This window comes from Mustela erminea, chromosome 20 (assembly GCF_009829155.1).
Source record: "Mustela erminea isolate mMusErm1 chromosome 20, mMusErm1.Pri, whole genome shotgun sequence".
Lineage (NCBI taxonomy): Eukaryota > Metazoa > Chordata > Mammalia > Carnivora > Mustelidae > Mustela > Mustela erminea.
In genome coordinates, this window is record NC_045633.1 from 2,086,519 (window position 1) to 2,112,578 (window position 26,060).

Here is a 26,060-nt window from a genome sequence, read left to right on the forward strand (position 1 = left end):
AATATCACTTTACGCGTTCATAACTTGAACATTATGCAGAGGTTCATCAAATTTTATTTCCCTTCCTCTCTAAGGAGAGCATTTCAGCTTAGCTGGGCTGTTCTAATTTTTTTTTTTTTTTTTTTTGGTACTTCCCCACAAAGCTCAGAGCACATGGATCTCTCCCAGCACAGGTCTGCAAGTGGCCCAGCAGCAGCAGGGCTGAAATCCTGCACTGGCCAGTGTCCCCAAAACTGTAGCCACAGACACCAGGGGAGAGATCTGAGGGGCTCACCTGCCTAAGTTTTCCCCTCCTTGGGGGGTTGGAGGGTGGCGGAAGGAGCAGGGACTTCGGGAAAGCCTCAGTCTGAGTGCGTGGTTCACGGCTGAGTTCTGTGGCTTCACTGCTGTGTGACTTGGGGCAAGGCACTAAGCCTGTCTGGGCCAGTGTCCTCTGACGGCCAGCAGGAGAGCCCAGAGCCGTCAGCGTCCTGGGAAGTCACACTTTGTAATGCAGGTAATGTGCTGGGCATAGTACTGCATTTTCTATCTGTGAGTCTGTTGCTTCTGCCGCTGATGTGACATAGAAAGCTTAGTAATGATGAAGACGATTGGCTTAGGAGATGGCATTTTAGGCATTAGGAATCTAATAACCATATTAATAACCACAGCAGACATTGGGTGCCTGCTCTCTGCTCCAGGTATGACTCAGTGAATTCCACCACGCCTCTGGGAGGTCATAGGTACTATTGTGTTCCCGTTTTATAGATGTGAAATCAAGGCACAGAGAGGTAAAGTGACTTGTCTAAGGTCACACAGCTGGTAAGTGCCAGAGTTGGGATTTGAAGCAGGCCACAGTCTTGTGACGTGTGGCCTCTCGAGACTGGTCAGCAGGCTCTGCCCGGCAGTGAGGAGGGAGTTGGGCTTGCAGGGGTGAATGAGCGGAGTCCGCTGAGGGCTCACGGTGTGAGGGTGGGTGTGGTGTCTGGGGAGAGGGTGCAGGGTCTCCCAGCTGTGCCCACTGTTGCTGCCCACTTCACCAGGCCTCTCCCTCTGTGCTCCTGACTGAGGACAAGATGCTACCCTGTTGGGGCTGACGGGGCAGGGAGGGCCTGGTCTGCTGCCGCAGGCCACCCCCTTCTCTTTGAGTTTTCTCTGGGGGGAGCCTATGCAGGTCTCAGGACTAACTGGGCAGATTCTGAACAGTTTTCAGGGGTTTTGAAATGCAGGGGTGTGTGTGCACGGGGAGGCCAGTGTGCACGCGTGCGGACCGGGGGCTGGGGAGCCTACTCCTGACTCTGAGCGGCTGCTTAGAGAAACGTCTGGAATTAAGCGCTCCCCAGGTCCCCTGCCTGCCATCCCCAAGGAGGACGTCTTAATGGGGCCTCGGAGGGGAGGGTCAGAAGCTGCCGAATGAATGAAAGATAAATATTTGCAGACCCGGCTTTCCTGAATGCTTAATGTTCGGATCTGCTTTAACAACTCGTGGAGGAGAGCCAGACCTGTTGGATTGGACCCCGGCAGGGTTTCACAGCCACAGGGAACAGCCACCCTGCCTCCCTGGGGGAAGCCGCCGGCGTGGGAGAGCGAAAGTCTGGGAGCTTCCAGGGGTGAAGAGCAGGTTGGGTGGCCTCCTGCCTGTGGAATCGGATCGCCGGCCTTCGCCTCGCTCTGCGACGTCCCGCTCTCTGAACTTGTTAATCTATTTACCGCCTGGTTTGTCCCTGCCTCCTGTGTGCACAGCACCAGAGAAAGTGGGCAACAGTCTTTGTGGTTTCTGCTGGATCCGGCACCTAGGAGCTCAGGGGCTCAATAAGTTGTGTTACTAACTCTTCATAGTAATTACATTGTTACCCACGGTGCAGAGCGGGACTGGGCTTCCCATGGCTGCTCCTGGGCCTGGCTGTGCGTGCACTCATTTAACCTTGGATGCCCTCCGTAAGGAATCGACCAGGTTGAACTTAACTCCATAATTTGCTAACTGTGGGTCACTTCCCCTCCTGCAGCCTCTGTTTTCCTGGCTGGAAAATGGGCTGGCACCCTTCCTCACGGTTTTCTTTTGAGGATTACATGAGATGATGCAGTGAAGTTTCACTTTATAAAACCGGGGCTCCCCCTTTCCCTGCCCACACCCCTGCCAGAAACCTCCCTCTGAACAGCACAAGGAAGACACTCCCTGCCTGAGAAAGGAGCCCAGCACACACCATAAGCTGGCGGCCCTTGGAGAATCCTGCCCGAAGACGTGCTTTGCTTGGTCCCTCTGATGGTTTAAAAATGTTTAAATTTTGGCTGAGTTTTAAGAATCAGAATCGCCTTAAGACGCCAAGGTTTTTGCTTTGCATGAGAAAGCGGAGGGTCTGGCTGCACTGGGCTCCCGCTCTCACATGGTGTCGGTGGGCTGGAGCGAGCGGCAGCATCCTCCCTGGGAGGCCCCCGGGCTCGCCCATCACCTGCCTTGCCTCGGGATCTATGGAGCACGGCAAGGTGCCATTGTGGGGTCTCCTGGAGGTGACGGCAGGCCGAGGGCCCAGGCCCAGCCCAGGGCAGCTGAAGGATAAAAGAGCTTTCAGAGATGAGACCCTTGAGCCAAGTTTCCAGAGGCACGTGCGGCGTTCGCCAGCCAGATGGGCAGCGGGTGAGAGAAGGCGTTCTTAGGCACAAGCAGCAGCACGGGCAAAGGCCCAGAGAGGGAGCACACAAGTGGATTTAGGAAAGTCTGAGCAGTTCGGTTTGATTTATGAGTGGGAGTTGGACCGGAGTCTCTGATCTCTCTCATCTTCCCACAGCACTGGGGTGGGGGCTGGCGGCCCCAGAGGATTTAAAAATTACCGGCTGGAGACCCATGGCGTAGCAGCCCTCCCCAGGCCTCCTTCCGGGGGCGCACGCAGCCGCACTGGGCCTCGAGGCAGGCATGGAGGAGCCAGACCTCAAGAGCGGGGAGATAGGCACAGACTTGAATGATTCCTACCCCATTGAGGGCCTGACACCCCCCTTTGCCCATCTTCCTGCTTGGTATGGGGGGGCTCTCTGCTGTCTGCTCTCCTGTCCATTGTAGGGACGCTCTTGGAAGGGCCTGTCTTCACTTTGTCCCCTCTCTCTCATAGCACAACCCGCTGCCCCAAACAGCTCCCAGGGGCCCTGACCCTCAGCATACGCACCCCTCCCCAGGCCCCGCTGGCCACTCCTCCCTCCCCTTCTGTAAAGTGGCGATGCTCCCAGGGCTCTTTCTGGGCCCTCCTCTGTCCTCATTTGACACAAGCCTCAGCGGCCCCATGTGTGCCAGGATTCCCGCATTCTTAGTCCACCCCAGACCGCCCGGCTCCGTAGACATCTGTCTCTTTGTTGCTTCTACTTTGGATTCTCAAAAGCACCAAAACGTGGCATGGCCGGGACCGACTCATGATGGTCTCCTCCAAACCCAGGCTTATTACCACGACTCTCTGCCCCCTATGGTCCTGCGCGTGCGAGCCACACCCCTGTGAGCCCTACATGGTTTTCCTGCATCCGCCCTTACCCCTCCCATCCGCGTCCCCTCCCCAGTGGGATGCCCCTTCACTGTGCTACTAACTCAGGACACCTCTGCCCCAGTTTTCTGCCTGAAACACCGCAGCGATTTCTGCTCACTGTCACATGTGCGGCCCAGCCACCTCCTAGCCTCACCGAGACCCTGGTCCCCTTGCCTGCACGCAGCACTCCTTGGGCCCTGGCAGTCCCCTTCCTAGCAGGTGGTTCTGCCTGCGGGTAGCCACTGGACCGCTGTCCTCTCTGCCAGGAGAGCCCCCTCCGCACCGGCCTTCCCAGCTTTCATCCTTCAGGTGTGCCTCCAGCTTCGACCCTGAGCGAGACAGACCCCTCTCTGACCTGTAACAGCCCCGTGAACGGTCCCCCACCTCGCTCAGCTCTAACCTCGTAGTTCCTCAGCAAGGTCCCACGGGACAAGGACCCATGTCTGCTGTCCTATTTCCTTCCCACCAGGGGGATGGATGGAGAGAGTGAGGAAGAGCAGAGCGGAAAAAGCCTCTTGGGCAGGTCACTGGCCAGTCAGATAGGCCAAGGGACCTTTGCTGCCTGGAGCTGTCCATGGTCTTGCTTGTGTGACCCGTTCCCCAAGCCAAGCTCAACAGCCCCACGCCTCAGGTGTGCCCGCCTCCTCGAAGGCGGAGGAAGGGGCTTTGTAGATAACCCAAGTCTTGAGTCTTTCACGCATCGTAGGAGCCCCATAGAGGCCATGAAAGGTGGGGTGGGGGGCCCCACATGTGCTAAGGATTATTTGTTTTTCTAAATCACAATTTCTCACCCGTGCAGTTCTGAAAATAATCTCGAGGTGCTCGTATCTGGAGATCTCAGTCAAAAACCCAGTCCTGGGGACGCCTGGGTGGCTCAGTGGGTTAAGCCGCTGCCTTCGACTCAGGTCATGATCCCGGGGTCCTGGGACCGAGTCCCACATTGGGCTCCTTGCTCGGCAGGGAGCCTGCTTCTCTCTCTCTCTGCCTGCCATTCTGCCTACTTGTGCGCTCTCTCTCTGTGACAAATAAATAAATAAAATCTTAAAAAAAAAAAACAGTTCTGGAGAGACGGGAGAGAAAAGTCAAGTGCACGGAACAGTCATCGAGGGCATTGACAGCGTGGATGTTTATCTTCTCTGTTATTTTCCCCACATGTTTCGTATCATGATGTTATTACTCAGAAGATGGGAAGAGCAAAAAAAAAAAAAAAAAAATCTTTAAAAAAAATCCATTTATCTCCCGTATCTTGGAACGACACATTTGATATGATGTTATGGAATCTTAATTTCCTACTTACAGTCATTGATTTGCCAGCATTTCTCTTAATTCCAGTCTGTATTCCACGGCAAGTGGAGTTTTGTCCTTTCAAAATCAAAGGACAAAACGTGTCCTTTGTCCTCTGTGACCGTCCCCTAGAGAGTTAGCCTCTGAGACGGGTTCAGTCACAGCACCCTCTCGCCCACCTGTTTTCGCTTTCACGGCCTGAACATTACTTCTCAGCGACGCTGTGCCCTTCCTCGCCCTCGTGGGGGTCCTGTGAAATCGCCACGTACTCTGGAGAGGCCTGTGGCAGCACCCGGAAATGAGAGGTGGCCCCGTGAAGACTGCGGGACCCTTGGCCGGCCGACGCAGCGTGAAGGAAGAGCCGGAGACACAGATGGGCCCTTGCGTGGAAATCGGTCAGAAGGAAGCGGGAGGGCATCTGGAAGGAACGGCCAGTTCAGGAGGAATGGCCTTCGGAACTCCCAGCTGGACGGGACCGGGAAGCAGGAGGGACTTGGCGAGGGGGTCTCTGGGCACCCTCCAACCCCACTGGCCTTGTGGCCAGCCCTTAGGTGTTGCCCCTGTGTAGCTGGGACCCTGGGGAGGCCCCTGGAGGCCTGGATCCCTTGGGTCACAGCCTAGGACACCAAGGGCGCCTGGGCCGAAGCTTAGCAGAGCCCCACGTGCGCCTAAAGCCGGGGGTCCAGTGCCTGGCTCTTCTGTGATCCGGGGCCAACAGTGTGGGCCTTACTTGGGAACCTGTGAGAACGCAGAGTCTCGGGCCCTGCCCCAGACCTGCTGAACCAGACTAGCCCATCCGTGACTGGCGAGCGAGGTCAGGCTCAGGAAACGTCAGGCTGGAGGGCGGAGCAGGTGCTCAGAAGGTGGGCGTGGCCAGAGGCTGAAGGAAGGGCCCCACCCCGAAGCCAGCACCAGCCAGAGCCATCTGCACACACCCGCAGAGGACAGGACTTGGTAGGAGTTTGAAAGATTTCTCGGAAAGCTGAGATGGCTGAGACACCCAGGCTTGCCGTCGAATGTGGGGTTTTTTCCCATTTTGTTTTCTAGTTACTCATTTTTATTGTATTTTATTTAAAATAAAAAATGGTCCAAGTTAGATTGGAAATTAAGGTGGGGGGGCGACACCTAGTCCTTTGTCAGACAGATGGAGACGTATGCACGGGCTGTGGACTGCCAGTTCCTACCGGGAAGTGGCTGGAGGCTTGGAAACAAGCCAGCCCAGGGACAGCGAGAGAGGGGCTGGCTTTGAGGATGGTACTGACAAGACCGCAGGGGACAGAGAACGTTCTGGAAGGGCTGTGCTGGCGAGGTGCTGGGGCTGCTGTCCCAGCAGAGAGAAGACCCCGCGGGAATCCCTGTGTGTGGTGACCTGACCTGCATGACCACATTTGGCCCAGGAATTAGGTGGGCAGGTACTTGGGGGTCCTCCTGAGAAGACGGGGCGGTGGCTCTGGTCCCCCCGCAAACCGTCGGAGCCTCTCCGCCTCCATCACTCCCCAGCAGCCGTCTCTTCTCTCAGAAGACAGCCAGCACCCAGCTGCAGCCCGATTCTGGAAGCGGTGGGTCCCTGGGGCGGTGGCTGCGTGACCGTGCAGTCACCCCCTGCACAGCTGTTGGCACATCTGCCTGCAGTTCTCAGAGCTGGAGTTGGATGGTCCCCGCTTCCCTCCGGGACCTCACTACGCAGGTTGGGGAGACCCAGGGTGGGTGGGACTGAGAGTCCCTGGCCACCTGGGGGTCTGCGGGGCACAGTGGGGACACCCAGGAGATGCAGGCACTGATGAGCCGGAATTCAGCTGCACACGGCGTGCGCTTGTCTGCCCCGCGGCCCCACAGTCAGTGTCGTCACGCTGCTGCCTTTCCGTCCGCCACGCTGGGAGTGTGCACGGACACCGCAAAGCCGGGCTCTTGCCTTTACTGGCCCCCACCGAATGGGGGCAAGTCCCAGGGCCACATCAGCCTCGGTTCTCCTACTGTAAGATGGTGATGATGGTTAATGGTGGTGGCGGCAGTGACTCTGGTGGCACATAGATCTGAGTGGGTGCAAACAGACCCCAAATAATGAAGATTTAGACAGCTTATGAGTGTATTTTGTTCTTACTTGAAAGGCTGGGCGGGTATTGCGGTTCCCGTCGCCTTCACCTAGGGCTCCTCCCCCCTCGCTAGGCACCAGCCTAGCTTCTGCCCTGACTCTCCTTGTCCCCAGTTTGTGAAGACTCTGTCTCTTCTGGGACGGAAGGCTGCATATGACTCCCTGTGGGCGCTCTCTGCCCTCCGCCTGCTTCTTCCGAAACACCCCTTTCCAGAGGCGGCGCGTGGCTCAGGTCTAACTGATGGAGTGGAAGGAGAGGGGGCGTGGCTTCGGTGGTGGGGGGCTCCGGGGCGGGGATTGGTGAACATGTTAAAATACTGGAACCATGAGAAGGAGTCACAGATGGACAGACCGTAAAGGTCCCCAGAGGTGAGGTTGATGACGACCATCGTGATAAGGATGAGCTCGCCAGATCCCCGGAGGTGAGGTTGATGAAGACCATCGTGATAAGGATGAGCTCGCCAGATCCCCGGAGGTGAGGTTGATGACGACCGTCGTGATAAGGATGAGCTCGCCAGATCCCCGGAGGTGAGGTTGGTGACGACCATCGTGATAAGGATGAGCACGCCAGATGCACTCGGCTTCCCACGGGCCCATTCGGTTACTCCTCTAGCCCCCTTGAGAGGCTGGTGCAGTATGATGCCCACGGATCAGAGGAGGAAGCCACACGGGCGGGTGATCAGGACATGTCCAGACTCAAGCGGCTTTCACAGAGGTGATGCCCGACCCCCGCGGAGGACAGCCGTGTTCGCTGCAGACTGGGTGTCTCTCCTGAGCAGGGCTTCAGTCCCAGCACGGTCCCCCCCCCCACCTTTATTTGCCCTTCAAGGCACTTGTAGTTAATTTCTTGCACCACCATTAAAAAAAAACAAAACTGTCTTCAGAAAGCTCGTAATATTTCCTGCAGGAAATCACCGTTGAGAATCCAATGTAATCATCACTAGTGCCGCTCGCTGTTGGTCTTCTCTTCCTACGCAGAGCTCAGCACCCCGATGTTTCCACGGGGCCGCTCGGAGCCTCGGGCTGCCTGTGCTGTTCCTTGTCTCTTCTTTGCCTGCGAACACTCCTGGGGATGCTGGTGCCAAGCACCAGGCTAGACCCTGGGGCCTCCGAGTGGAGAACGAGATAAACTCCATCCCCTTCTCTTGGACTTTAAAATGTACCGGGGAAGCCCGCCGATGAAGTGAGTTTAGAAATCGTGGTGGTTAAACTGTTTGGAGCCCTGGCTCTGTGCCAGGTAGCGAGTTCCGGGGTCCACAACCACCAACGGGGTGCTGGTGCTTGTCCTTATTGTCGTGCTTAGCACCGTGTGCCCATTGCCATGTAGAACCTTCTAGACCATAGGGTTCAGAGCAGTCAGGTGAGCTGCACAAAGCCATGCTGCTTGGGGATAGCAGAGCTGCCGTCGGCCATGATCCCTCCTCGCTACAGGGCCCAAGGGCTCAGTCGTGCCCAGAAGATCCCTGTGTCCTGATGTGTTTCTTGCCGGGGAGTGCTGGGGGCTATGGGAGGGTCCTCAGCTCTTGTCATAACCACTGACACGCCTTACCCCTCACCAGATGGCTCCCAAGCGCCTGCAGATGACTTCCATTGATGACTCTGGTACTCAAACCCAGCACGAGGCCTCCAGTATTTGCCGGCTAATTGGCAGGTGTTCTCTGATCTGTTAACTATTGAATTCTGGGCTTCCTGGTGCCAGGTCTGGGAGCCCAGGGAGTGGGAGGGACCAGACCAGGTGGGGCTGCCTCTCTCTATAAACCCCATCTCCTGGGCTCACTGGCCCCCGTCCCTGGGGCCAAGGCTCCCTGCAGAGCCCAAGGGAGGTGCCCAGCATGAGGCTTGGACAGGAGGATTTCAGAAGATAAGAAACCCTGAGAACCGGGAACCTGGGGTCGGTGGAGTAATGGTTCAAGGTTAAGGCTGAGAGATGCAAGAGGACGTGTGCGGCCTGTCTGTCTGTGGCAGGGCGGGCATCTGTTGACCCCGAGGCACTGGGGATGGCCAGGCAGATGGCACTCTGGGATAGGGGTGGGCTCAGTTACCTGGTCCAGCCTCCACGCAGTGTTTGCAGTGTCATGATGGGTGGTCTTCTTGTCTTGATTACCTCTGGGGATGGGGAGCTCAGCATCTTCCCAGATACACATGCAGGACTACTTTTAAGAGTGTCAAACTCTTTAAAAAAAAAACAAAACGCCCTAAGTGTCTGTCAGTCGGGGTTGAATCTTAACTGTTCTCCCCATACAATATGAGGGAAAAGGTAAGTGAGATTTATGTGTCCTGACATGGAGCGATGCTGGAAATTTGTGGGTAAGGATAAAACCAGGTTATGAAAGCATGTTTAATTTGAGGCTGTATATGTTTAAAAAAAAAGTTTTAATTCTGAGATGATAAACACAAAGCTCCTAGCGGCGGTGAAGCCACCACAGGGAGGTGTCATTATAAGGGGGGGGGGACTTCTGCTGTATGAGTGGGAGGTTGTTTTTTTTTTTTCCTTTCTTTTCTTTTTTAAATAAGCCAGTGCTCTCTGGAAAAAAACAAAGATGTTTCTACTAAAAGATGCAAAAAAAAAAAAAAAAGAAAGAAAGAAAGAAAAAGAAAAGGACATCTTTCCTTGTATGGAACTTTCCCACAGCATCAACATGCCTTCTTGTAGCTTCAGCCCTTAGGGTTTTGTGCTGCCATCGGGAAGCAGCCGGGCCGTAGAAGGTACTTGTCGAAGACCTACTTGTGTTAAAGTTTGCTTCCTGGGAAGCACAGGCCTAGCCCCTGGGTCCAGATGGCATGGGGAGTCTCAGGCGGCGTTATACAACGCTTGTCACAGTCTGCCTCGTGTGCCCGCTGTCGTCTACTGGGCTGGAGGCTCTGGGGGCAGACCGTGAGGTAGACGTTTCGGCGGGGCACACAGCGTCTGGAGTAAACGGCCCAGAGCAGGGCCTCTGGACATTCCTGGTGAATGAGTGAACGAGCAGTCTTAGGGGACCAGAAGGATCAGTGCAGGAGTATTTCTGTCCCTTCCACTAGGCGTCTGCAATGGCCTGGTGGTCATCTGTCACCGTCCCCATGCCTCCTTCTCTAGCCCCACGCTCTGGACACATTGCTGGGCAATTCGAAGTAAGACGTGATGGCAAGAACCAGAAAACGGGGCTGGGGCATTTGCTTGGGTGGGGACTGAGACTTCCCTGCAGGAGAGAACAGAGCATCTCCATGCAAAGAAGAAGCGGGAGGAGGGACGCAGAGCAAGTAAAAGGCCAAGAGGAGTTGAGGAAAGATCTAAGAGCGAGCGTGGCCACAGACACGGAATTGGGAACACTTCCGGGGTTCCTCAGCAGATACGAAAGTGATTGTCAGTGTTTCTACTTCTGGGGACCAGAGTGTGTTCCTCTTACGGGGATGCACTCCTGGGCTGGACCGTGTGGGGGCTCCGCAGTGTATTTGGGTTACACAGGGGCGAGCCCAGTGGGGGAACACAGCCCCAGCCATGCCCCGGGCCCGGTCAGCGGCGGGATGAGGGTGAGGGCTTAGGTCTGCAGCTGCCCGCACCCAGACCCTCGCTGGCTCGGCGTTCCCTGCCCCACCGGTTCCAGCCCCGTCTGGAACTGGACTGGTCGCGTTCGCTTTCCGTGCCTCAGTTTCTCCATGGACAAAACAGAGATCACGGCACCCATCTAATAGGGCCGTGGTAAGGGTCTTGGCGGCGGCCATGGCCCAGGTTGCTTTGCGCAGGGTTCCCAGAGGGAAAAGGTCCTGGGCCCTCTGCCAGCTCAGCTTGCTCTTTCTGACACGGGCTTTTGGGTCCTTTTCTTTCCAGGATCGAGAAAGGGGACGGGCACGAGGAGGACGACCTGCGCTTAGACTGTCGTCACGAGCGATACGCTGCCCGTAAGTGGCCTCGTCGGCAGCACCCCGCCTGCGCCATCCGAAGGGAGGGGACCCTGGGGCTGAGCCAGCCCGACCTCTCCCTGCAGCCCTGCTTGCTCCCGCAGACACACCCTCCAGGTGGGGAAACTGAGGCTGGCATCTGGGCGTAGCCAGTCCCCCGCACCCCGAAGCTGTGGTCCTCTCACAAGGGAGATGGGATGCTAAGAAGTTGAGGGAGGTTGTTGGGTGCTTCGGGGCAGGCCGGTGAGCCCCAGCTCAGGTCCGGGCTGGGTGGGCTGTTGGCCAGAAGGGGGAACGGCCCCAGGGTCTGACTAGCCAAGGCAGGGAGGGGACAGTGGTTGGGACTCGGGTGGGCTGCCGAGGCTCCTGGCCGCGCGGAATGCATTGGCTTCGTAGCCTCACTGTGGGGGACACCACAGACAGACTCTAGGGCACCCATTAGGAAAACAAACGCCGGGACCAGAAAGCAAAGGTTGGTAAAAAGAGAGAAAGGGCCTTGCTCTGGCCGGTAAAAGGAAGAGGGGACGTGAGACTGATGTTAAAATGGCAGAAACTCAGCTCAACTCCGCTCAGCCTGCGGAAGGCCTGCCACGGACTCCCCGCCCACCACACCCCCTTCCAAGGGCTTGTCATGCCCCACCTCCTGGGTGCACTGACCCCCAGCCCCGACAGCTGGGACTACGAGCCACGTTGTGCAGAGGAGGAAATTCAGACTCGGAGAGGTCGCACAGCTCGGAGGCTCCCAGTAGAGCAGTTCCAGCAGACGCCACCCACGCCCTGCCTGTGTCTCCCAGACCTTTCAGGACCCTCCAGTGCCTTCCAGCAGCCAGTGTCTGCGTCTTCGTGCCTGGGGGCTTCTCCTACCTGCACTCCCAGAAGCAGAGGGGACCAGGGAGCAGAAATCCCTCTGAGGGGCTCCGAAGCCCGTAGGAGGAATGAAGGCTGAGAACACTGGTCCAGCGTCCAGGCTCCTGCTTGGGCTCGAGCCTCCCTGCGCTCCCTGCAGAATGGGCAGGCAGCCCTGCGTGGAAGGGGCTGGTCCTGGGGGGCCCTGGGTCTTGGGGGTCTCAGGGAAGCCCAATCACCGAAGCCCAAGGATGAAGAAAGGGTTGACGGGACCCCATCAGGCTCTAAGAGCAAGCGCTGGAATTAATGAGGACACCCAGGGTTGGGGCACCTGCAGGAGCCCTCCACGCCCAGCCCGGCCCCCCATGGCCCTCACCCCTGCCCTAACCCACTTCATCTGCCAGGCAGCTTTCCCTCCCGGAAGGAGCATCAGGGCCCTCATGCACAGGTCAACAGCCTGTAGGAAATGCATCTTTCATTCCCTCCAAGACACAGCTGTGAGGGAGCGAGAGCAGAGAGTCTTCTGCCTTGTGGGGCTCACCCTCCCTCTGCGGGGTGGCGCGGGAGAAAGTAAGAAGCGACTCAGAAACGAACCAGGCCACCTCGGCTAGAGGCAGGTGCTCAGAGGGCGCGGGTGAGGGCCGGGCAGGCGGCTCTCGGGCGCCTCAGTGACCGGAGCCTGGAGGATGAGAAAGAGCCGGCCCCGGACTCACCCTTCCAGGCAGAGGCTTGCAAGGGCGAGTCCCCGAAGCAGGGGCGGCAGGACCAGAGGCCAGTGTGGATGGAGCAGGGACCGTAATGCGGGGGCCGGTGATGGGGCTAGAGGGGCGTGGGGGCGGGGGCGGGGGAAGGAGCTGGCCATGCAGTGGGGAGCCCGGGGTGTTTTGAGCGGGAAGGAGACTCATCCAGATCCTTCATCTGTTCCCGCACCTGTGCTGAGAGCTGGATCATCTCTCTGTCTGTCTGTCTGCATTCCATGTCCTTCCGTCCAGCCGTAGCCAACCCCGCATCCACCTGCTCCGTGGGGAGAGGGTCGGAGGGGAGCAAGAGCGCGGCCCGCGGGCAGCTTCGATGCTGTTGTAGTCCCTCCCCGGAGAGATGACCGTGGCCTGGCCTTCGGCAATGACAATGGAAGTGGGTGGTTCAGGAACTCTTTGCTGGAAGAATTGTCAGGATGTCTTCGTTCAGGTTCTCCCAGAGGCAGACCCAGAGACAAGGACTTGGCAGCAGACCGCACCCATGTAGGTGATCCCAGAAGACACAGTAGGAGCAGGGGAGGCAGCCCAAGCAGGGAGGGTCTGTAAAGGACACAGTATGGAGGCGACCGCCCTGAACCCCGCTGAGGGGCTGGGGCCACCGGTGCAGAGCGCGTGTATCTGAGTCACCCCTCCAGACACAATGGCCGCTCTGCTGGGGCCTTGGGGGTGCTGGGCCGGGGCCCAGGGTCTGCATTCCCCTGGGGCGGGTGGCGGTCAGCCGCCCACCTCACCAGAGGGGGTCCTCCGGGGCATCCGGGTGTCCAGAGAGGACAGAGGTTGGCGTGCCCATGCTGTTTGTCTGGGTGCAGTTGGACGGTCCTGCGGAGCTGGGAAGGGAGACAGCTGCGGCTCGGTCCTCCAGGGAGCGTGCTTGGGGTGGGGAGAGCCGGCGAAGCTGCCAGAGCCTGACGCTCTGCCTGGGGGGGCTCACAGAGAAGCCGCCCAAGGCTGCGAGAAAGGGGCTGCCGAGGGCTGGCGGGGGATCCCCAGAGGTTTGCCAGATCCCCGCTTCCCAGGAAGAAAGGAGCCTCCGATCCCACAGCAGCTCTGCCAGGTGTGCCTTTCATCCGGTAGCCGAGCTGCCGGGATGCGGTCTTTCCCCTGGGGCCCGTGGAGGCACTGGGGACTCGGTTCTCACCAGGAAGGGAGGAGCTGGCCTCAGTCCCTCGAGTTACCTCTGACGTGGCCACTCCTGTGGCCTCCGAGAAAGCCATCGACTCAACACATCTTTACAAAAGCTGCTCCTCTGGACTGGTTCCAGGCTGGGTTCTGGATCACAGGGGTGCACAAGCTGTGTTCCTGGACCGGGGGGCTCCCAACCATGGCTGTCCTGTGCGGCCAGAGCTAGAGTGGGGTCCGTGCAGGTGCTGTGATGGCAGAGGCCAGGCGCCTGCTCTGGCTGGCAGTGAGGGCGAGGGGCTGGAGAGGGAGGCGTCCTTGGCCAGAGGTGAGCCCACTTGGTAGAATCCTGCAGCGATTATGATTCCTGGACTAGATGATAAAAATAGCCAATGAGAGGGCAGTCCCACCAGGTCTGCTGGTCCCCCCTCCTCTGTGTGCGTTCTGAGGACTTTACATTTAGCTGCTTATTTAATCCTAAACATGGCCCATTTTACAGGCGGGGAGAGTGAGGCTCAACACGCAGCAGGGCTGGTATTCGGACCCAGCCCGTCTGGCCCCAGAGCCGGAACCCTGGGCCCCGAGGGTGAGCTACCACAGGCCTGTGGGGGTCCCCCATGCTGGGTGCAGCCGTCTACCAGACTCTGGGCGCAGCCCAGGGACTCAGGGACTCAGGGACCAGCCCCCTGTGGACTCGGTCCTCGCAGACCTCGTGGCTAGGAAAGCAGCTTGATGAGGCCATCTAGGGAAACAGCACCGTCCCCAGAACGCAGCCTCTTAGCCGCTCGTGGGGTTTGGGCCAAGAAAATATTTTGGAAATGCCTGGTCGAGTTTTGCAATATTTCTGCACCGAACAGCTGCTCGGATTCTGTGGTGGGCTGACTTGCGGGCAGGAGGAACGGGGGTGGAGAATGTCAGCGAGCCCACATTATTAAAGGCTTACTGGGCGCAGGTCTCTGCTCGGGCGTTCCCAGCCCTGGGAAGGAGGGTTGACGGCTCTGCTGTGGGCATGGAAGCAGTAAGGAGCTGAAAGGCGCCCTGACTTGCTGGGGTCTCTGGTCCGCTGGGGGACAGAGCCCTGCTCGGTGGTCCATTTTTTTCCTTCCTTTGAGTCCAAGGCCATTTCTGCTCCAGCCCCCTTGCCTTAGCGAGAAAATGCAGAACATCCCCTCACAGGGCCTTTCTACTTGCCCTTCTCTCGGCCCAGGATGCTCTCCCTCTAAACCCTTGCGTGGCTGGCGGTGTCTCGCCTTGAAGTCTCAGCCAGAAGACTGCTTCCTTGGAGAAGCTTCCCCTGACTGCAACGTTCTGCCCCCGCTGTCCTCATATGACCTTTTTTTCTTTCCTTCGTGGCACCTGTCCCTCTTGAAATTATTTTTTTGTATTTATGTACTTGGGTTTTATTTGGTGGCCGCTCCCAGTTCGGTTCCAGGAGAACAGGCCCCCTGTCTTGTTCCATTCGAGTCTGTGTTCTGAGAACCTGGAACGGTGTGTGGCCTGTGGCTTGTGCTCAGTTGCTCCGGGTGTGTCCGGCTGTTTCCCACTGGAGCAGGCCCTTCCCCGTCAACCAGTACACGGATTTTGGGTACAAGTTGCTGTTTTTCCTTGGGCTCCTCTGATATGGACTCTGCCACAATTTCTTTTTCCCGAGGAAGGAGTATGCTTTTCAAACTTGCCTCTGGGGTTCTGCAATGCCACCAGCTAGCTCGGGAGTGTCACATCAGATGTGACATTTGATGGAGGCGATGCTGCCGTCTGGTCCAGGTGTCTGCGTCTTCCTTCTGGGGGCAGATGGGGCTTGCAGCGGATTGCAGCCGTCAAGTTCAATGCCCGAGACAAGCTTTTGATTCTGCCAGGTGTGTCTGTGAGGCCGGGTGGGGCCTTGGCAAAAGGGCTGTCACTCGCCGGGTGGAGAGGTGGCTTCTGGGAGCTCCATCTAGATGGGTTTCCACCGCCGCTGCCCTCAAAATAGCAGAGGGAATTTCAAGAAAGACTTCCCTGGGTCCAGAGCAGCTTGGCATTTTTATTAGATCAAAATCACATCCAATAGAGCACTGCTCGAGTCGCTTCCTTTATTGAAATGGAAGCAGACAATGTTTCTGAAATAATTGTCGATGCCGACTCCCTGGGCACCCAGACGGGTCTGCGGCTTGGAGGCCTCTGAGACCTGGGACCCTGGGGGCTGAGACACCCAGGCCAGTGTTCACATCAGAATTACCTGGGGGGCTCCCTAAAACACGGATTGCTGGGCCCCGTCTCTGAGTTCCTGGCTCAAGAGGGCTGGGGCGGGGCCTGGGCATCTGCATTCCTAACGGGGGGCCCGAGGGACCCTGTTGCTGCATCTCTGCGGACCAGCTTCTGAGCAGCCCTCAGCCCCGAGCCAGGACCCGTCCCTCCAAAGCTGCGGCCAGGAGCAGCTCTGCATTTTGTCCCGTGCTTGGGCCCTTTGATGGCTTTTGGGTGGAAACGGGTGCTTCTAGGGCCAATTCCTCTTCAGCCCATTCTCCTCAGACGGTTTTGGGGCTGTCTCCCCCATCCCCTCCTCCTAGGCCCCCCTGGCGGGTGTCGGGCTCTGTGCTGACCCCTCCCACACACACCCACAGAGGCCCTCCCGCCACCCCCTCCTGTCCCCGCTTCATTTCCCAGCCACCCACCGCTCTCGGGACCCTTCTCTGCTGACGGTGCCCCCACTAGATTGGAGATGTGGGGGGACAGGGGCCTTGTCACCTCAGCTGTGTGGCCACCCCAGGGCCTGGCCCACAGTGGGCCATCAGCGTGTGTCCAGCGAATGACTTAGCTTACTCCATCCCCTCGAGGTACTTACGCTGACGACTATTTCTGTTTTACGGGAAAAGATACTTAGGGTAGGAGCAGCCAGGTCATTTGTCCTGGGTCACAAATCCGGACAACTCACTGTGCTTTTGTTCTTCTCTGTGACCGTTTCTTTTGCCCAGAAACACGTGGGGGGCAGTTGTTAAAATACAGATTTCCCCAGAAATTCCAACTCCTTGGTTTGGGGCAGGGCCGAGGAATCCACATCGGGTAAGTCTGATGCTCAGGTGCAAATCCCAGGTGTGGGATGGACCCCCGTCGCCCGGAGGGCGCAGCTGGGCCTTTTCCCCGCAGGCACCCGTAGTCCCCCAACCCTGGCTCCACCCGCCGCGTGTGCCCAGCTTTCCAGCCGCACAGACCTTCTCGCCTCCCCCGGCCACCAACGGTGCTAGGTTTTTCACACCTCCTGAAAACCTCATTTACCTGCCAGAACCCATTTCACACTCTGTTCCTTCTGCCTGAAAAGACCTGCCCCCTTCCTTCCTCCACCGGGCAAGAAACGAACCCTACTTGTGGAATTGTGAGCTTCACAGTGCTTTCTGAGTCTAGTTCAAATGCCCGGGGGATGGCAGCCAGCCCCGCCTTGCCCCTCTGCCATGCTGGTCATGTTCATCTCTGCATTGTCTAGAAGGTGGGATTTTATGGTGGTTACAAGCCTGGGCCATTGGAGGCTGCCTGGGTTCAAATCTGGCAGTGAGACTGTGGTGACTTAACCTGTCCTGGCTTCACTTTCCTTGTCTATCAGATGGGCATAGTAATGGCACCTCACTCAGATTTCTGAGGATTAAATGGGCCAGTGCCCATGAGGCACGGTGAGCGGCTGCTGGCACACGGTAAGGGCTGTGTGCCCTCGTCATTTCCGCCTTATGCGTCTGTCTCACTCACAGGCACCGGCTTGTGTCTCACTCCTGTCTGCAGACCCAGCACCCACGGTGGAGGCGGGCACACAGTAGGTACCCAAAAAGCGTGTCATAAGAGAGTAAAGGACTCAGCCTGATCCTGAGCACGAAAACAGATGAGCAGGTCGTGGGGTCGCCAGAAGATGGACTCCAGCCAGGACAAGCCTGGGGCGGCCCCCGTTTGATCTCCCAAGACAAGCGATCCATAGGGTAGACCACAAACCCCACCCTCCCTTCCACACGGCTCTCACGCACACCTGCCCCTCTTCCCACACCCTTCCTTGTTCATTCGTTTAGCAGATGATGAGTGTGTGTGGAATTAAGCGAGGCTAGGGACAGAGCAACAAGGAGCAGCTCAGCTAATCTGTGTCCCACGTTACGTACAGCCTCGTAGGGGAACCGGGAGGAATCGAGTACAGGGCTATTCCCGAATATGCCAGAGTCTCTGAAGTGCCCTCGGGATACACATCTGCAGAATAGGGTTGACTTGGAGAAGCAGCCCTGGGGCCCTCGCCAAGGTGGTGACATTTTAGGAGTTGAAAAGGGACACGGGTGTCACTAGCTGAAGGGTCTCCAAAGCCAGACACCTCAGGGCCAACCTTCATTCATTTCTCCCTCACTCCCTCTCTTTCTAGAGGAAAGAACTGAGGCAGCGAGACAGTAGGGTCTGGCTGGACCGGCGAGTCCTCAAGAGAGGGCGTCAGCACCTTGGATAGCGCATGTGGGGCCGGGCCGGGGCGTTGGCCGTCCCCTGTCTCTCCGGTGCCAGGTCGGGGCTGGGCTGCCGTGGGGTCAGAAGCACCAGCACCAGCCACGTGCCCACCGTCATCCATTCCTTTACCAGCTTCAGAGCGCCTCGGACAAGTTCCACCCCCTGTGAGTGCCCCCGTCCCCCCTTCGGCACATTTGCGGTGGCACTGGCAGACTTGGCTTAGAAGGGCCCTTCCGACTCAGTGAATCCTTTCCGGAACAGAGGATGTGACTGCACGCCATTCAGCAGAGCTGAAAGCGGATCTCCTGGGATCCTGGTGCCCTGGGGGAGTTCGTGACAGCGATTTCGCACCGAACGACGGAGAAATGAGGACGGAAGAGACAGGACATTAAATGCGTTCATGTTCACTTGGGCCGAGGACTCTGCTAAGCCTGGCTGCTTCCAAGGGAATTTAAGACACCGCGCTTGCTCTCCACCCTCTGAGTGGCACCTTGCACAGATCTCTTCCCACCCCAGGGCCGTGGCTCCCCATCTGGGAAGAGAGGTGCTTGACTCCAACCCCCTCCCACATAGGCATTTTGCTATTACTGTGTCAGTCTGAAGTCGGATAGGATGGACTTCTAGCTGGGGGCCCGCCGGGCCTGCTGAACCTTTGTAACTGACCTTCGTTGCAGGTTCAGAGAGGAGAAGGTGCTTGTCAACAGTCACACAGCTTAAAAAAAAAAAAAGAAAAGAAGACTAACAGACACAGCTTGTAATCAGTGGAGCCTGGATTGGAAACTTTGACGGCAAGACTGCAATTAGAGTTCTGCCCCCTAAGCCTGTACCCACAGGAGAGACTGACCGAGGAGCCTCGCATCATGCACAGAATCTCAGACCAGGAGGGGCAGGCAGAGCTCAGTCTCCAAGCTTAGGAATTACTCCGTCCTCCTCCAGTCCTGCCTGGTTTCTTCACTTGTCCCTTGCTGTGTGCCTGGCCGGGGTCTGGGGGCCAAGGCTCTGGGATGAAAGTAGACTCAGTCCCCACCTGCACTGGGGTTAGCTGGGGAGACCCTCACAACTCAAAGTGACAAGCCCAGGGGGAGAGACAGACCAGCAGCCTGTCGTGCAGCCATGGGGGGAGCAAGGCCTGTGCCTGTGAGGTTGTGGGATGCTTCCCAGAGGGGGTGCCTTTGAAAGACTAGTGGGAGACTCAGTAACCAGGAAACAGCAGGGAAGGGCATCAGGCCGAGGGACCAGAATGTGTGAAGCCATGGCACAGAGTCCTGGAACAAGCATGCAGGCTGGGAAGGAGAGGTCAGAACCGGCCAGCCGGAGAGGTGCTACTTAGCCCACAGACGGCTGTAAACGTGTTAAAATGTAAATGTCAGTATTGAAAGCCTAGGAGATTTTATTTTGAAATTCTGATTTTCAGTTTCCCTGAACTTTCTGGAAGATCTGAGCCCACATTCTCCATGGCAACAATTGGCCAGAGCTGAGGAATGGTTGCTTCTGGCTGCTTCGCCAATTTATGTCATTTGATCAGGCCCCGTAGACCTTCTGAGGTGTTATTCTCCAATCTATAGCATCAAGGGCTTCCCCCTGCCCCCTTCCGCCCCCGCCAGCTAGTGACTAGCCCCAAAGTAAAGATACTGAAAGAGGGAAAGTGCACCGGGTGGTGGTGGCCTGGGGGGCGCTCGTCATGCAGGGGGACGGAGCTCCTTACTCTCCACTATAAATGGCTCTGGGCCCCAAGCCCCTCCCGGGAGGCCAAAGGAAAAAAGAGGCTTCCAGTCCTCAGTGACAAACCCACCTCTGGATCCAGGCGACAAGCAGCCTGAGCTTGACTCAAGGAAGGATAGGGATCATGGCCTTTCCTCTTCCATCAAAAGGCATGATCTCTCTCTCTGTTCCCGCAGACGCTCCGGGGTTGGCCCCATTGGCAATGGTGGGAGCAGCTACGATTACTTCTAAATATTCATTTGGAAAAAGAATCAAACCTTTCTGCAATCAAATATTTGCTCCTAGATTTTTTTTTTTTTTAAATCCAAACACCTAGATCTTGGCAGCATTCACTTCCAAAGAATGCAACCGTTCCAGTGGCTGGGGCCAAAACAAACATTTTTCCCGAGGCCAAATGGTTCCAGAATGTTTGCCAATTATTTCCCACCCTTTAAAAAATACACTAAAATTAGTAAAGTGCTAACATTAAAGAATATCCAAGGCAGAAAAAAACATCAAAGCACAAAACCCCCCACGGCCACCCTCCAAATCAGCACAGCCGTCCCCCCCCTGCCCGTGGCTTTCCAGGCTTTGCCATGTGGAAGAGCTGCTTTGGGGGTGGAGGAAGGGTAGTGAGCCATCTGTCTTTGGAGGTATGCAAGCAAGGGCTTGGCTTCACCAGGAATTCCCACCTCAGTGGGGCTGGCTACGAAGAACCTGCCTGACCCCAGAGGATGACAAGAATGTCTGAGCCTCCGTTAGAGCGCCATTAAAGACTTGGAACACATGTCTTTAATGAGGAAGTGTGGAGTCAGGAAGAGTCAATCCGCTGCTTATCCTCATGGAGCGTCCATTCCCTCATCTGTAAAATGGGTGCTAGCTACTTCACAGGCGTGTGAGGCTAGAATCAAGTAGGGTCGAGACCTTGAATGCTAGGTGGCTGTTGGTTTTCTCTCTGGCCCCCCAGCCCAGTCTCTCTTCCCTCTGTTTCTCTCTCTGCTTCCACCTCCCCTGATCCGCTGTCGAACTTCTGTCTCGGGTCAGGCCATCATTCTCCTTGGCTCGTGGTCTGATGGCCAGGCTGGAGAGTCCCACTGGGGCAGGTGCTCCAAGATGAGGGAAACTGCCCAGGGCCTCCACGAGATGTGGGGTGCTTCCTGTAGGAGGGGAGATGTGAGCCAGGCCCTGAGGGGTTGGTTTCCAGCAGGTACAAGGACGTGTTAGCAGGTCGCGGCGTGGGGTGGACACCGCTCCTGTGTGTCGGAGATGTTAGGGAGGCATTTGAGGGACGGCAGGGAGCAGGCTTCCGGGAGCCCAGGGACACGGGAGTCAGCATGTTGGACGAGGACCCGCTCCCAGCCCTTCTGCGGGCCCAGGCTCCCAAGAGCAGCGGGCGGCGGCAGGCGGTGGTGGAGTCTCTCTTCTTTGCCCTGGGCCAGGGCGCTGCCTGGACTCCCTGTGGGCACAGCCACGCACTCACTCTCAGTCCCTGTGTACGCCTGTTCTCCTTCTTTTGTTTGTTTGTTTGACAGAGAGAAAGATCACAAGTAGGCAGAGAGGCAGGCAAAGAGAGAGGGGGAAGCAGGCTCCCTGCTGAGCAGAGAGCCCGATGCGGGACTCGATCCCAGGACCCTGAGATCATGACCTGAGCCGAAGGCAGAGGCTTTAACCCACTGAGCCACCCAGGCGCACCGCGTGTTCTCCTACCCCTCCCCCAGCTCCTTGAGCACATGGAGACACTGTAGTTTGGGGAAGCCTGGGGGGTGGGTAAGTGGAGCGGCGGGGACGGGCCGGCTGGATGCGTGGGCACGGGAGGCTGGCGGGCTGGGTGAGGCCGCGGCTGTGGCAGCAGGCCCGGCCGCGGGCGGTGGTTGCGGGAGGCGGAGGGCGGGTGAGTGGGAGGCTAGGCGGGGGTTTCCGGAGGCGGGCACGTGGGGCTACGGGAGGTCGGGCCGCTGGGGGTGTGAACGGGGTGGGAGAGGCTGATGGTGTGTTGACGGGGCAGGTGCACGCGTGGGTCTGGGACTGTGGGCGGGAAGCGTGTCGGAGTGGGGTCGTGGGCACGTTGGTGGGCGGGAAGTGCATGGCGGTGGGTGTTGGCGGTGGGTGTCGGGGTGGGGGGGGGTCCCGGGACGGCGGATGCTGAGCTGGGACGTGGGCGGCCGGCAGCTGCTGTGGGTTGACAGACGGGTGGGCAGCGGGTGCGTGAGGGAGGAAGGCAGCTGTGAGTGTGACCAGCGCGTCTCTTGGCAGGACACCATCCACACATGGGAGATTCCTGGCCCCGGAGCTCTACACAGGAGGTCCCCGAGCTGAACCGCCAGTGCTGGGTCCTGGGGCACTGGGTGTGACCGAGACCCAGCGTGGCCCCCAGACGTCAGGCTGCCATCGGAAGCGGCCCCCCGCCACAAGACCACCGGTCTGGTGCCCCTGGAGAGTTGGCCTGTGTGCTGTGAACTCGGCCAGCTTGTGTAGGAGACACAGGCCTGCCCTTCCCACCACCGCTTGGGGCTCAGGGCCCTGGACACGGAACCGGGGTGGCCTCAGGCATGCACGGGGCTGCACATGGCGACTTTGGGACAGCGACTCCTGACTTTAGCCACCTTCACACGCGGCGCCCTGTCCACTGCAGCCAGGATGCCACGGAAGACACAGTCGTTGGCCCCGGAAAGCGGGCCGGGAAGTTCAGGGGGTGCCAGGCGGTGCAGAGCCCTGCCCGAGGCAGGGAGTGGGCGGGGCTTCCTGGCACTGGCACCACAGTGTGGGCACAGAGCAGGCACAGAGCAGGGGCACAATAAATGCTTGTTGAACCTGTTTTCTTGCTATGTGTGGAGGCCAGTTGCTCTCTGGGCTGTGGCTGCCCCCCACGGCCCCACCCAATCAGGTCCTCAAGGACCCTGAAGGTGAGACAGCCTGAGTGTGCTGGGGTCAGGGCCAGACACTGAGGTGCCCAGAGTGGAAGCTGGGTCTGGGGGGCTGGGGTCAGCCTGGAGCCAGGCCGGCATGCTGCCTTGGATTCCAGAAGTGTGCAAGGTAGGAGGTAGGGATGGGTCGGGCAGGTGGGAACCTTGGGAGACAGGGCCTCAAGCCCAGGCCTTAAGCTGCCCTGACCCCCTGGGGATCCTTGACCCCATGTCTAGAGGCACCTTTATGTGGAGTCCTGGGGCTTAGGTGCCTGGAGAAACATCCCTGTTATAAAGATGAGGGAACTTAGGGTCACAGAGATGAAGTAACCTGCCTAAGATAACAGAGCTAGTGAATGGCAGAGATGGGGTCAGAACCGGGACTTTAAGAAGACTCCTCCCTTTCCAGATGGGTTTCTAGAGCTTTCCCCCAAGTAGAGAATGTTCTGCAGACTTCCATACGTCCATCCATCACCAACCCTTTATCTATCCTCCGTCATCTGTCCGTCATCTGCCAATCCATCCGTCCATCTGTCCATCCATCTGTCCATCCATCCACCCATCCGTCCGTCCGTCCATCCATCTGTCCATCCATCCATCCATCTGTCCATCCATCCATCTGTCTGTCCATCCATCCATCCGTCCATCCATCCATCCGTCCATCCGTCCATCCATCCGTCCAACCCTTCATCCGTCCATGCATCCATCTGTCTGTCCATCCATCCATCCGTCCATCCATCCGTCCATTCCTCCGTCCATCCATCCATCCGTCCGTCCATCTGTCCAACCCTTCATCCGTCCATGCATCCATCTGTCCATCCATCCATCTGTCTGTCCATCCATCCATCTGTCCATCCATCCGTCCGTCCATCCGTCCATCCGTCCATCCATCCGTCCAACCCTTCATCCGTCCATCCATCCATCTGTCCATCCATCCATCTGTCTGTCCATCCATCCATCCGTCCATCCATCCGTCCGTCCATCCGTCCATCCGTCCATCCATCCGTCCAACCCTTCATCCGTCCATGCGTCCATCCATCCACCCTCCACTCACCAGGCACCAACCTTCCTCATATCAGATGTCCATCCATCTTCCTTCCATGTATGACCGTCCTCATCATTTAACTCCATGTATCCATCTATCCTATGATACAGCTCACTGTGCCCCTACTATGTGCCAAGCACTGCCGTGAGCACTTGAGATAAGATATTGAGCCAACCCGATGGGTGTCTGTCCTCACAGAAGGGCGTGACAGAGAACTAGACAGATGGCAGTTGCACAGTGCGTGGCATGCTTGGCGCCCAACTCTGGGGGCCAGGCAGCCTGGACTTAGATTTCAGCCCCCCCCCCCACTTGAGACCTTAGGCAAGTGACCTAAACTCTCTGTGCCTCATCTCCATGGGCACATGGGGATAATCGTTATACCTACCTCGTACAGCTGTCCTGAGGGCTAACTGGGCTAATGTACGTGAGGCATTTAAACAGAGCCTGGCACATAGTGCTTTGTTGGTGTTTGCTCTCGTCTTGATGGGGGAAAGTTAGGGGCCATGGGGTCTTAAAGGCAGCACCTGCTGGGGGAGGGAGGCGGTGGCAGTGGTCAGGAGGACTCCTTTGGGAAAAAGATGTTTCAGCCAATACATGAATACATGAAGGTTGTCTAGCTGTCAGGCAAGGGAGACTGTCAGAACATTACAGGAAACTTCCAGCAGCCCAGACTATAGATATGGAGAGAAGGAAGGACCACAGGGGGTGTGAAATCCGGCCGCAGATGAGGTCGGGGAGCTGGGCCAGAGGGACACGAAGCTTCCCTAGGAAGCTTGGGCTTTATCCTGGGGTGCACCCCACTGTGCATTCTAGAAGGATCTCTGCCGCCTCATCCCTCCCGGGCTCCGAGGGAGAGGGGAGGGGTGGTCTGGTGCACACAGTGCCCCAGGAATGCGACAACGAGGGCCGATTCAGCTCGTCTAAATGGAAAGTCAACAGACCGACGTGTAGAGAAAGTTGGCAAAGACTCTCCGATTCTGGGCTTAGGTCAGGGGCGGGTCCGGATAGCTTGGGTCTCAGGATCCAGGGGACACCCACATAGAGACGTGTGCTCATTACTCACGCATGCATTGACTGACCAAGTGATTCATTAATCCATTTTCCATTCACTCAGTAAATATTGTGCACCTACTGTGTGGGGCAGGAGACGGGTCTGGCAGGAGGATGAGGGCCCGCTGACAAAGATCTCGAACATCAGAACCAGGAGTTTGGGCTTCGGCCCCTGGGGCTGGGTTCCCAGGTCACCAGGCCTCCTAAGGCTCAGTCCTCAGCCAGGGTCCTTCTGTAGTTGGCGGCTGGACCACCAAAGTCCAGGAGATGATTTTAATTGACATACGGGCAAAAATTTAATCTATTTTAATAGTTGTGTTTATGTCAATGTGTATTAGGAAAAACTGTATAACGGGCCCCTTAGTGTCGTGATTTCACAGACGCTGTTGCTTAGGACGAAACCAAAATAGGCATTTAAGTAAAAAGACAAAGAACTGGTTTGAAGAAAAATACTCAATAAATAATCGTGCAAGTGGTATGTGGTTACGGTATGCGGACGGCCCACTGAAGGCCTTTCTAACCCCCTGATCCGTCCATCCATCGGTCCTCCTGTCCCTCTGGGCACCTGTCGGGCAGAGAGGGTGAGCCCCAGCTGTCTTCCCGTCCCGCAGAGCCAGCGGCGAGAAGGCTGCCGGCGAGGGGAAAGGAAGCTTTGTCTGGCCGGCCCGAGGCCTGGTCCCAGCGGCTCCTGCTGAGTGTCCCTGGGAGGGTGGTCTTCACGCAGGGAGGAGGGAAGACCACACGGGCTGAAGGCAGGAGGTGTCTGGGTGCCCCCACCCAGCGTCCCCGCATCCACGCTCCCCGGGCTCCTGTGTCCACGTCAACCCCGACACGCCTGCGTTGGCGCTTGGTGCTATGTGCGCGCCCGCTGGCCCCGAGCACGGGCTCCCAGCTGGTCCGGGACATGGACGGGCTTGTGCGGGCTTGGGGGCCTGCCGTGGGGGTGTGCCTTCTTGTTGGCTCACATAGCCCCCTCTTCCCAGGGGGAGCCGTGGGGGCCCCAGCCCAGGGCTAATGGGCAGGCCCAGGCCTCAGGAAGTCATAGAGCTGACCTGCCTCTTTGGCTGGTGGCTGTGAGGAGCACTCGTCCCCGCCACCCTCACCAAAGCCAGCCTCTCCTGGCCACACACTTGTCTCTGTAGGGAACGGAAGCGTCAGCTTGATTCATGGGCTTCCCTTCGCACTGGGGGGGCTTGTCCCCTGGGAGGAGGTGAGGACCGAGGAAGGTGTTAGAGGCCGTGGAGTTAGTTCAAATCCCGAGACTGCCACAGACCCAAGGTGGGTCCCGTTCGTCCATGAACCTCTCACGGAGGGGAGGGCTCCCGCGGGCCATGCGCGACAGTGCAGGGGCCCCGCCATGGTGGGTCAGGAGGACACAGTCCTCACCTTCACGGAGTTTGTATTCCAGCGAAGAGACAGAGATGACTCAAATCATTCCAACAACAAAAAACTACC

General features: G+C 57.8%; 1 protein-coding gene across 2 annotated transcripts in view; it reads left to right on the forward strand.

Moving 5' to 3' along the window:
* The window catches only part of GSG1L (GSG1 like), a 197,501-nt gene extending 174,424 nt beyond the window's left edge, over positions 1–23,077 (forward strand). The window contains exons 6-7 of one of the 2 annotated variants that reach the window (XM_032328342.1): positions 10,670–10,857; positions 21,861–23,077. In XM_032328342.1, coding sequence (XP_032184233.1) covers positions 10,670–10,857; positions 21,861–21,958 — 286 coding nt within the window. In that variant the 3' untranslated portion in view covers positions 21,959–23,077. The remainder of the gene's footprint in view (positions 1–10,669; positions 10,858–21,860) is intronic. The other variant, XM_032328343.1, reaches the window with a different exon arrangement.
* The last annotated feature ends 2,983 nt before the right edge of the window (positions 23,078–26,060 follow it).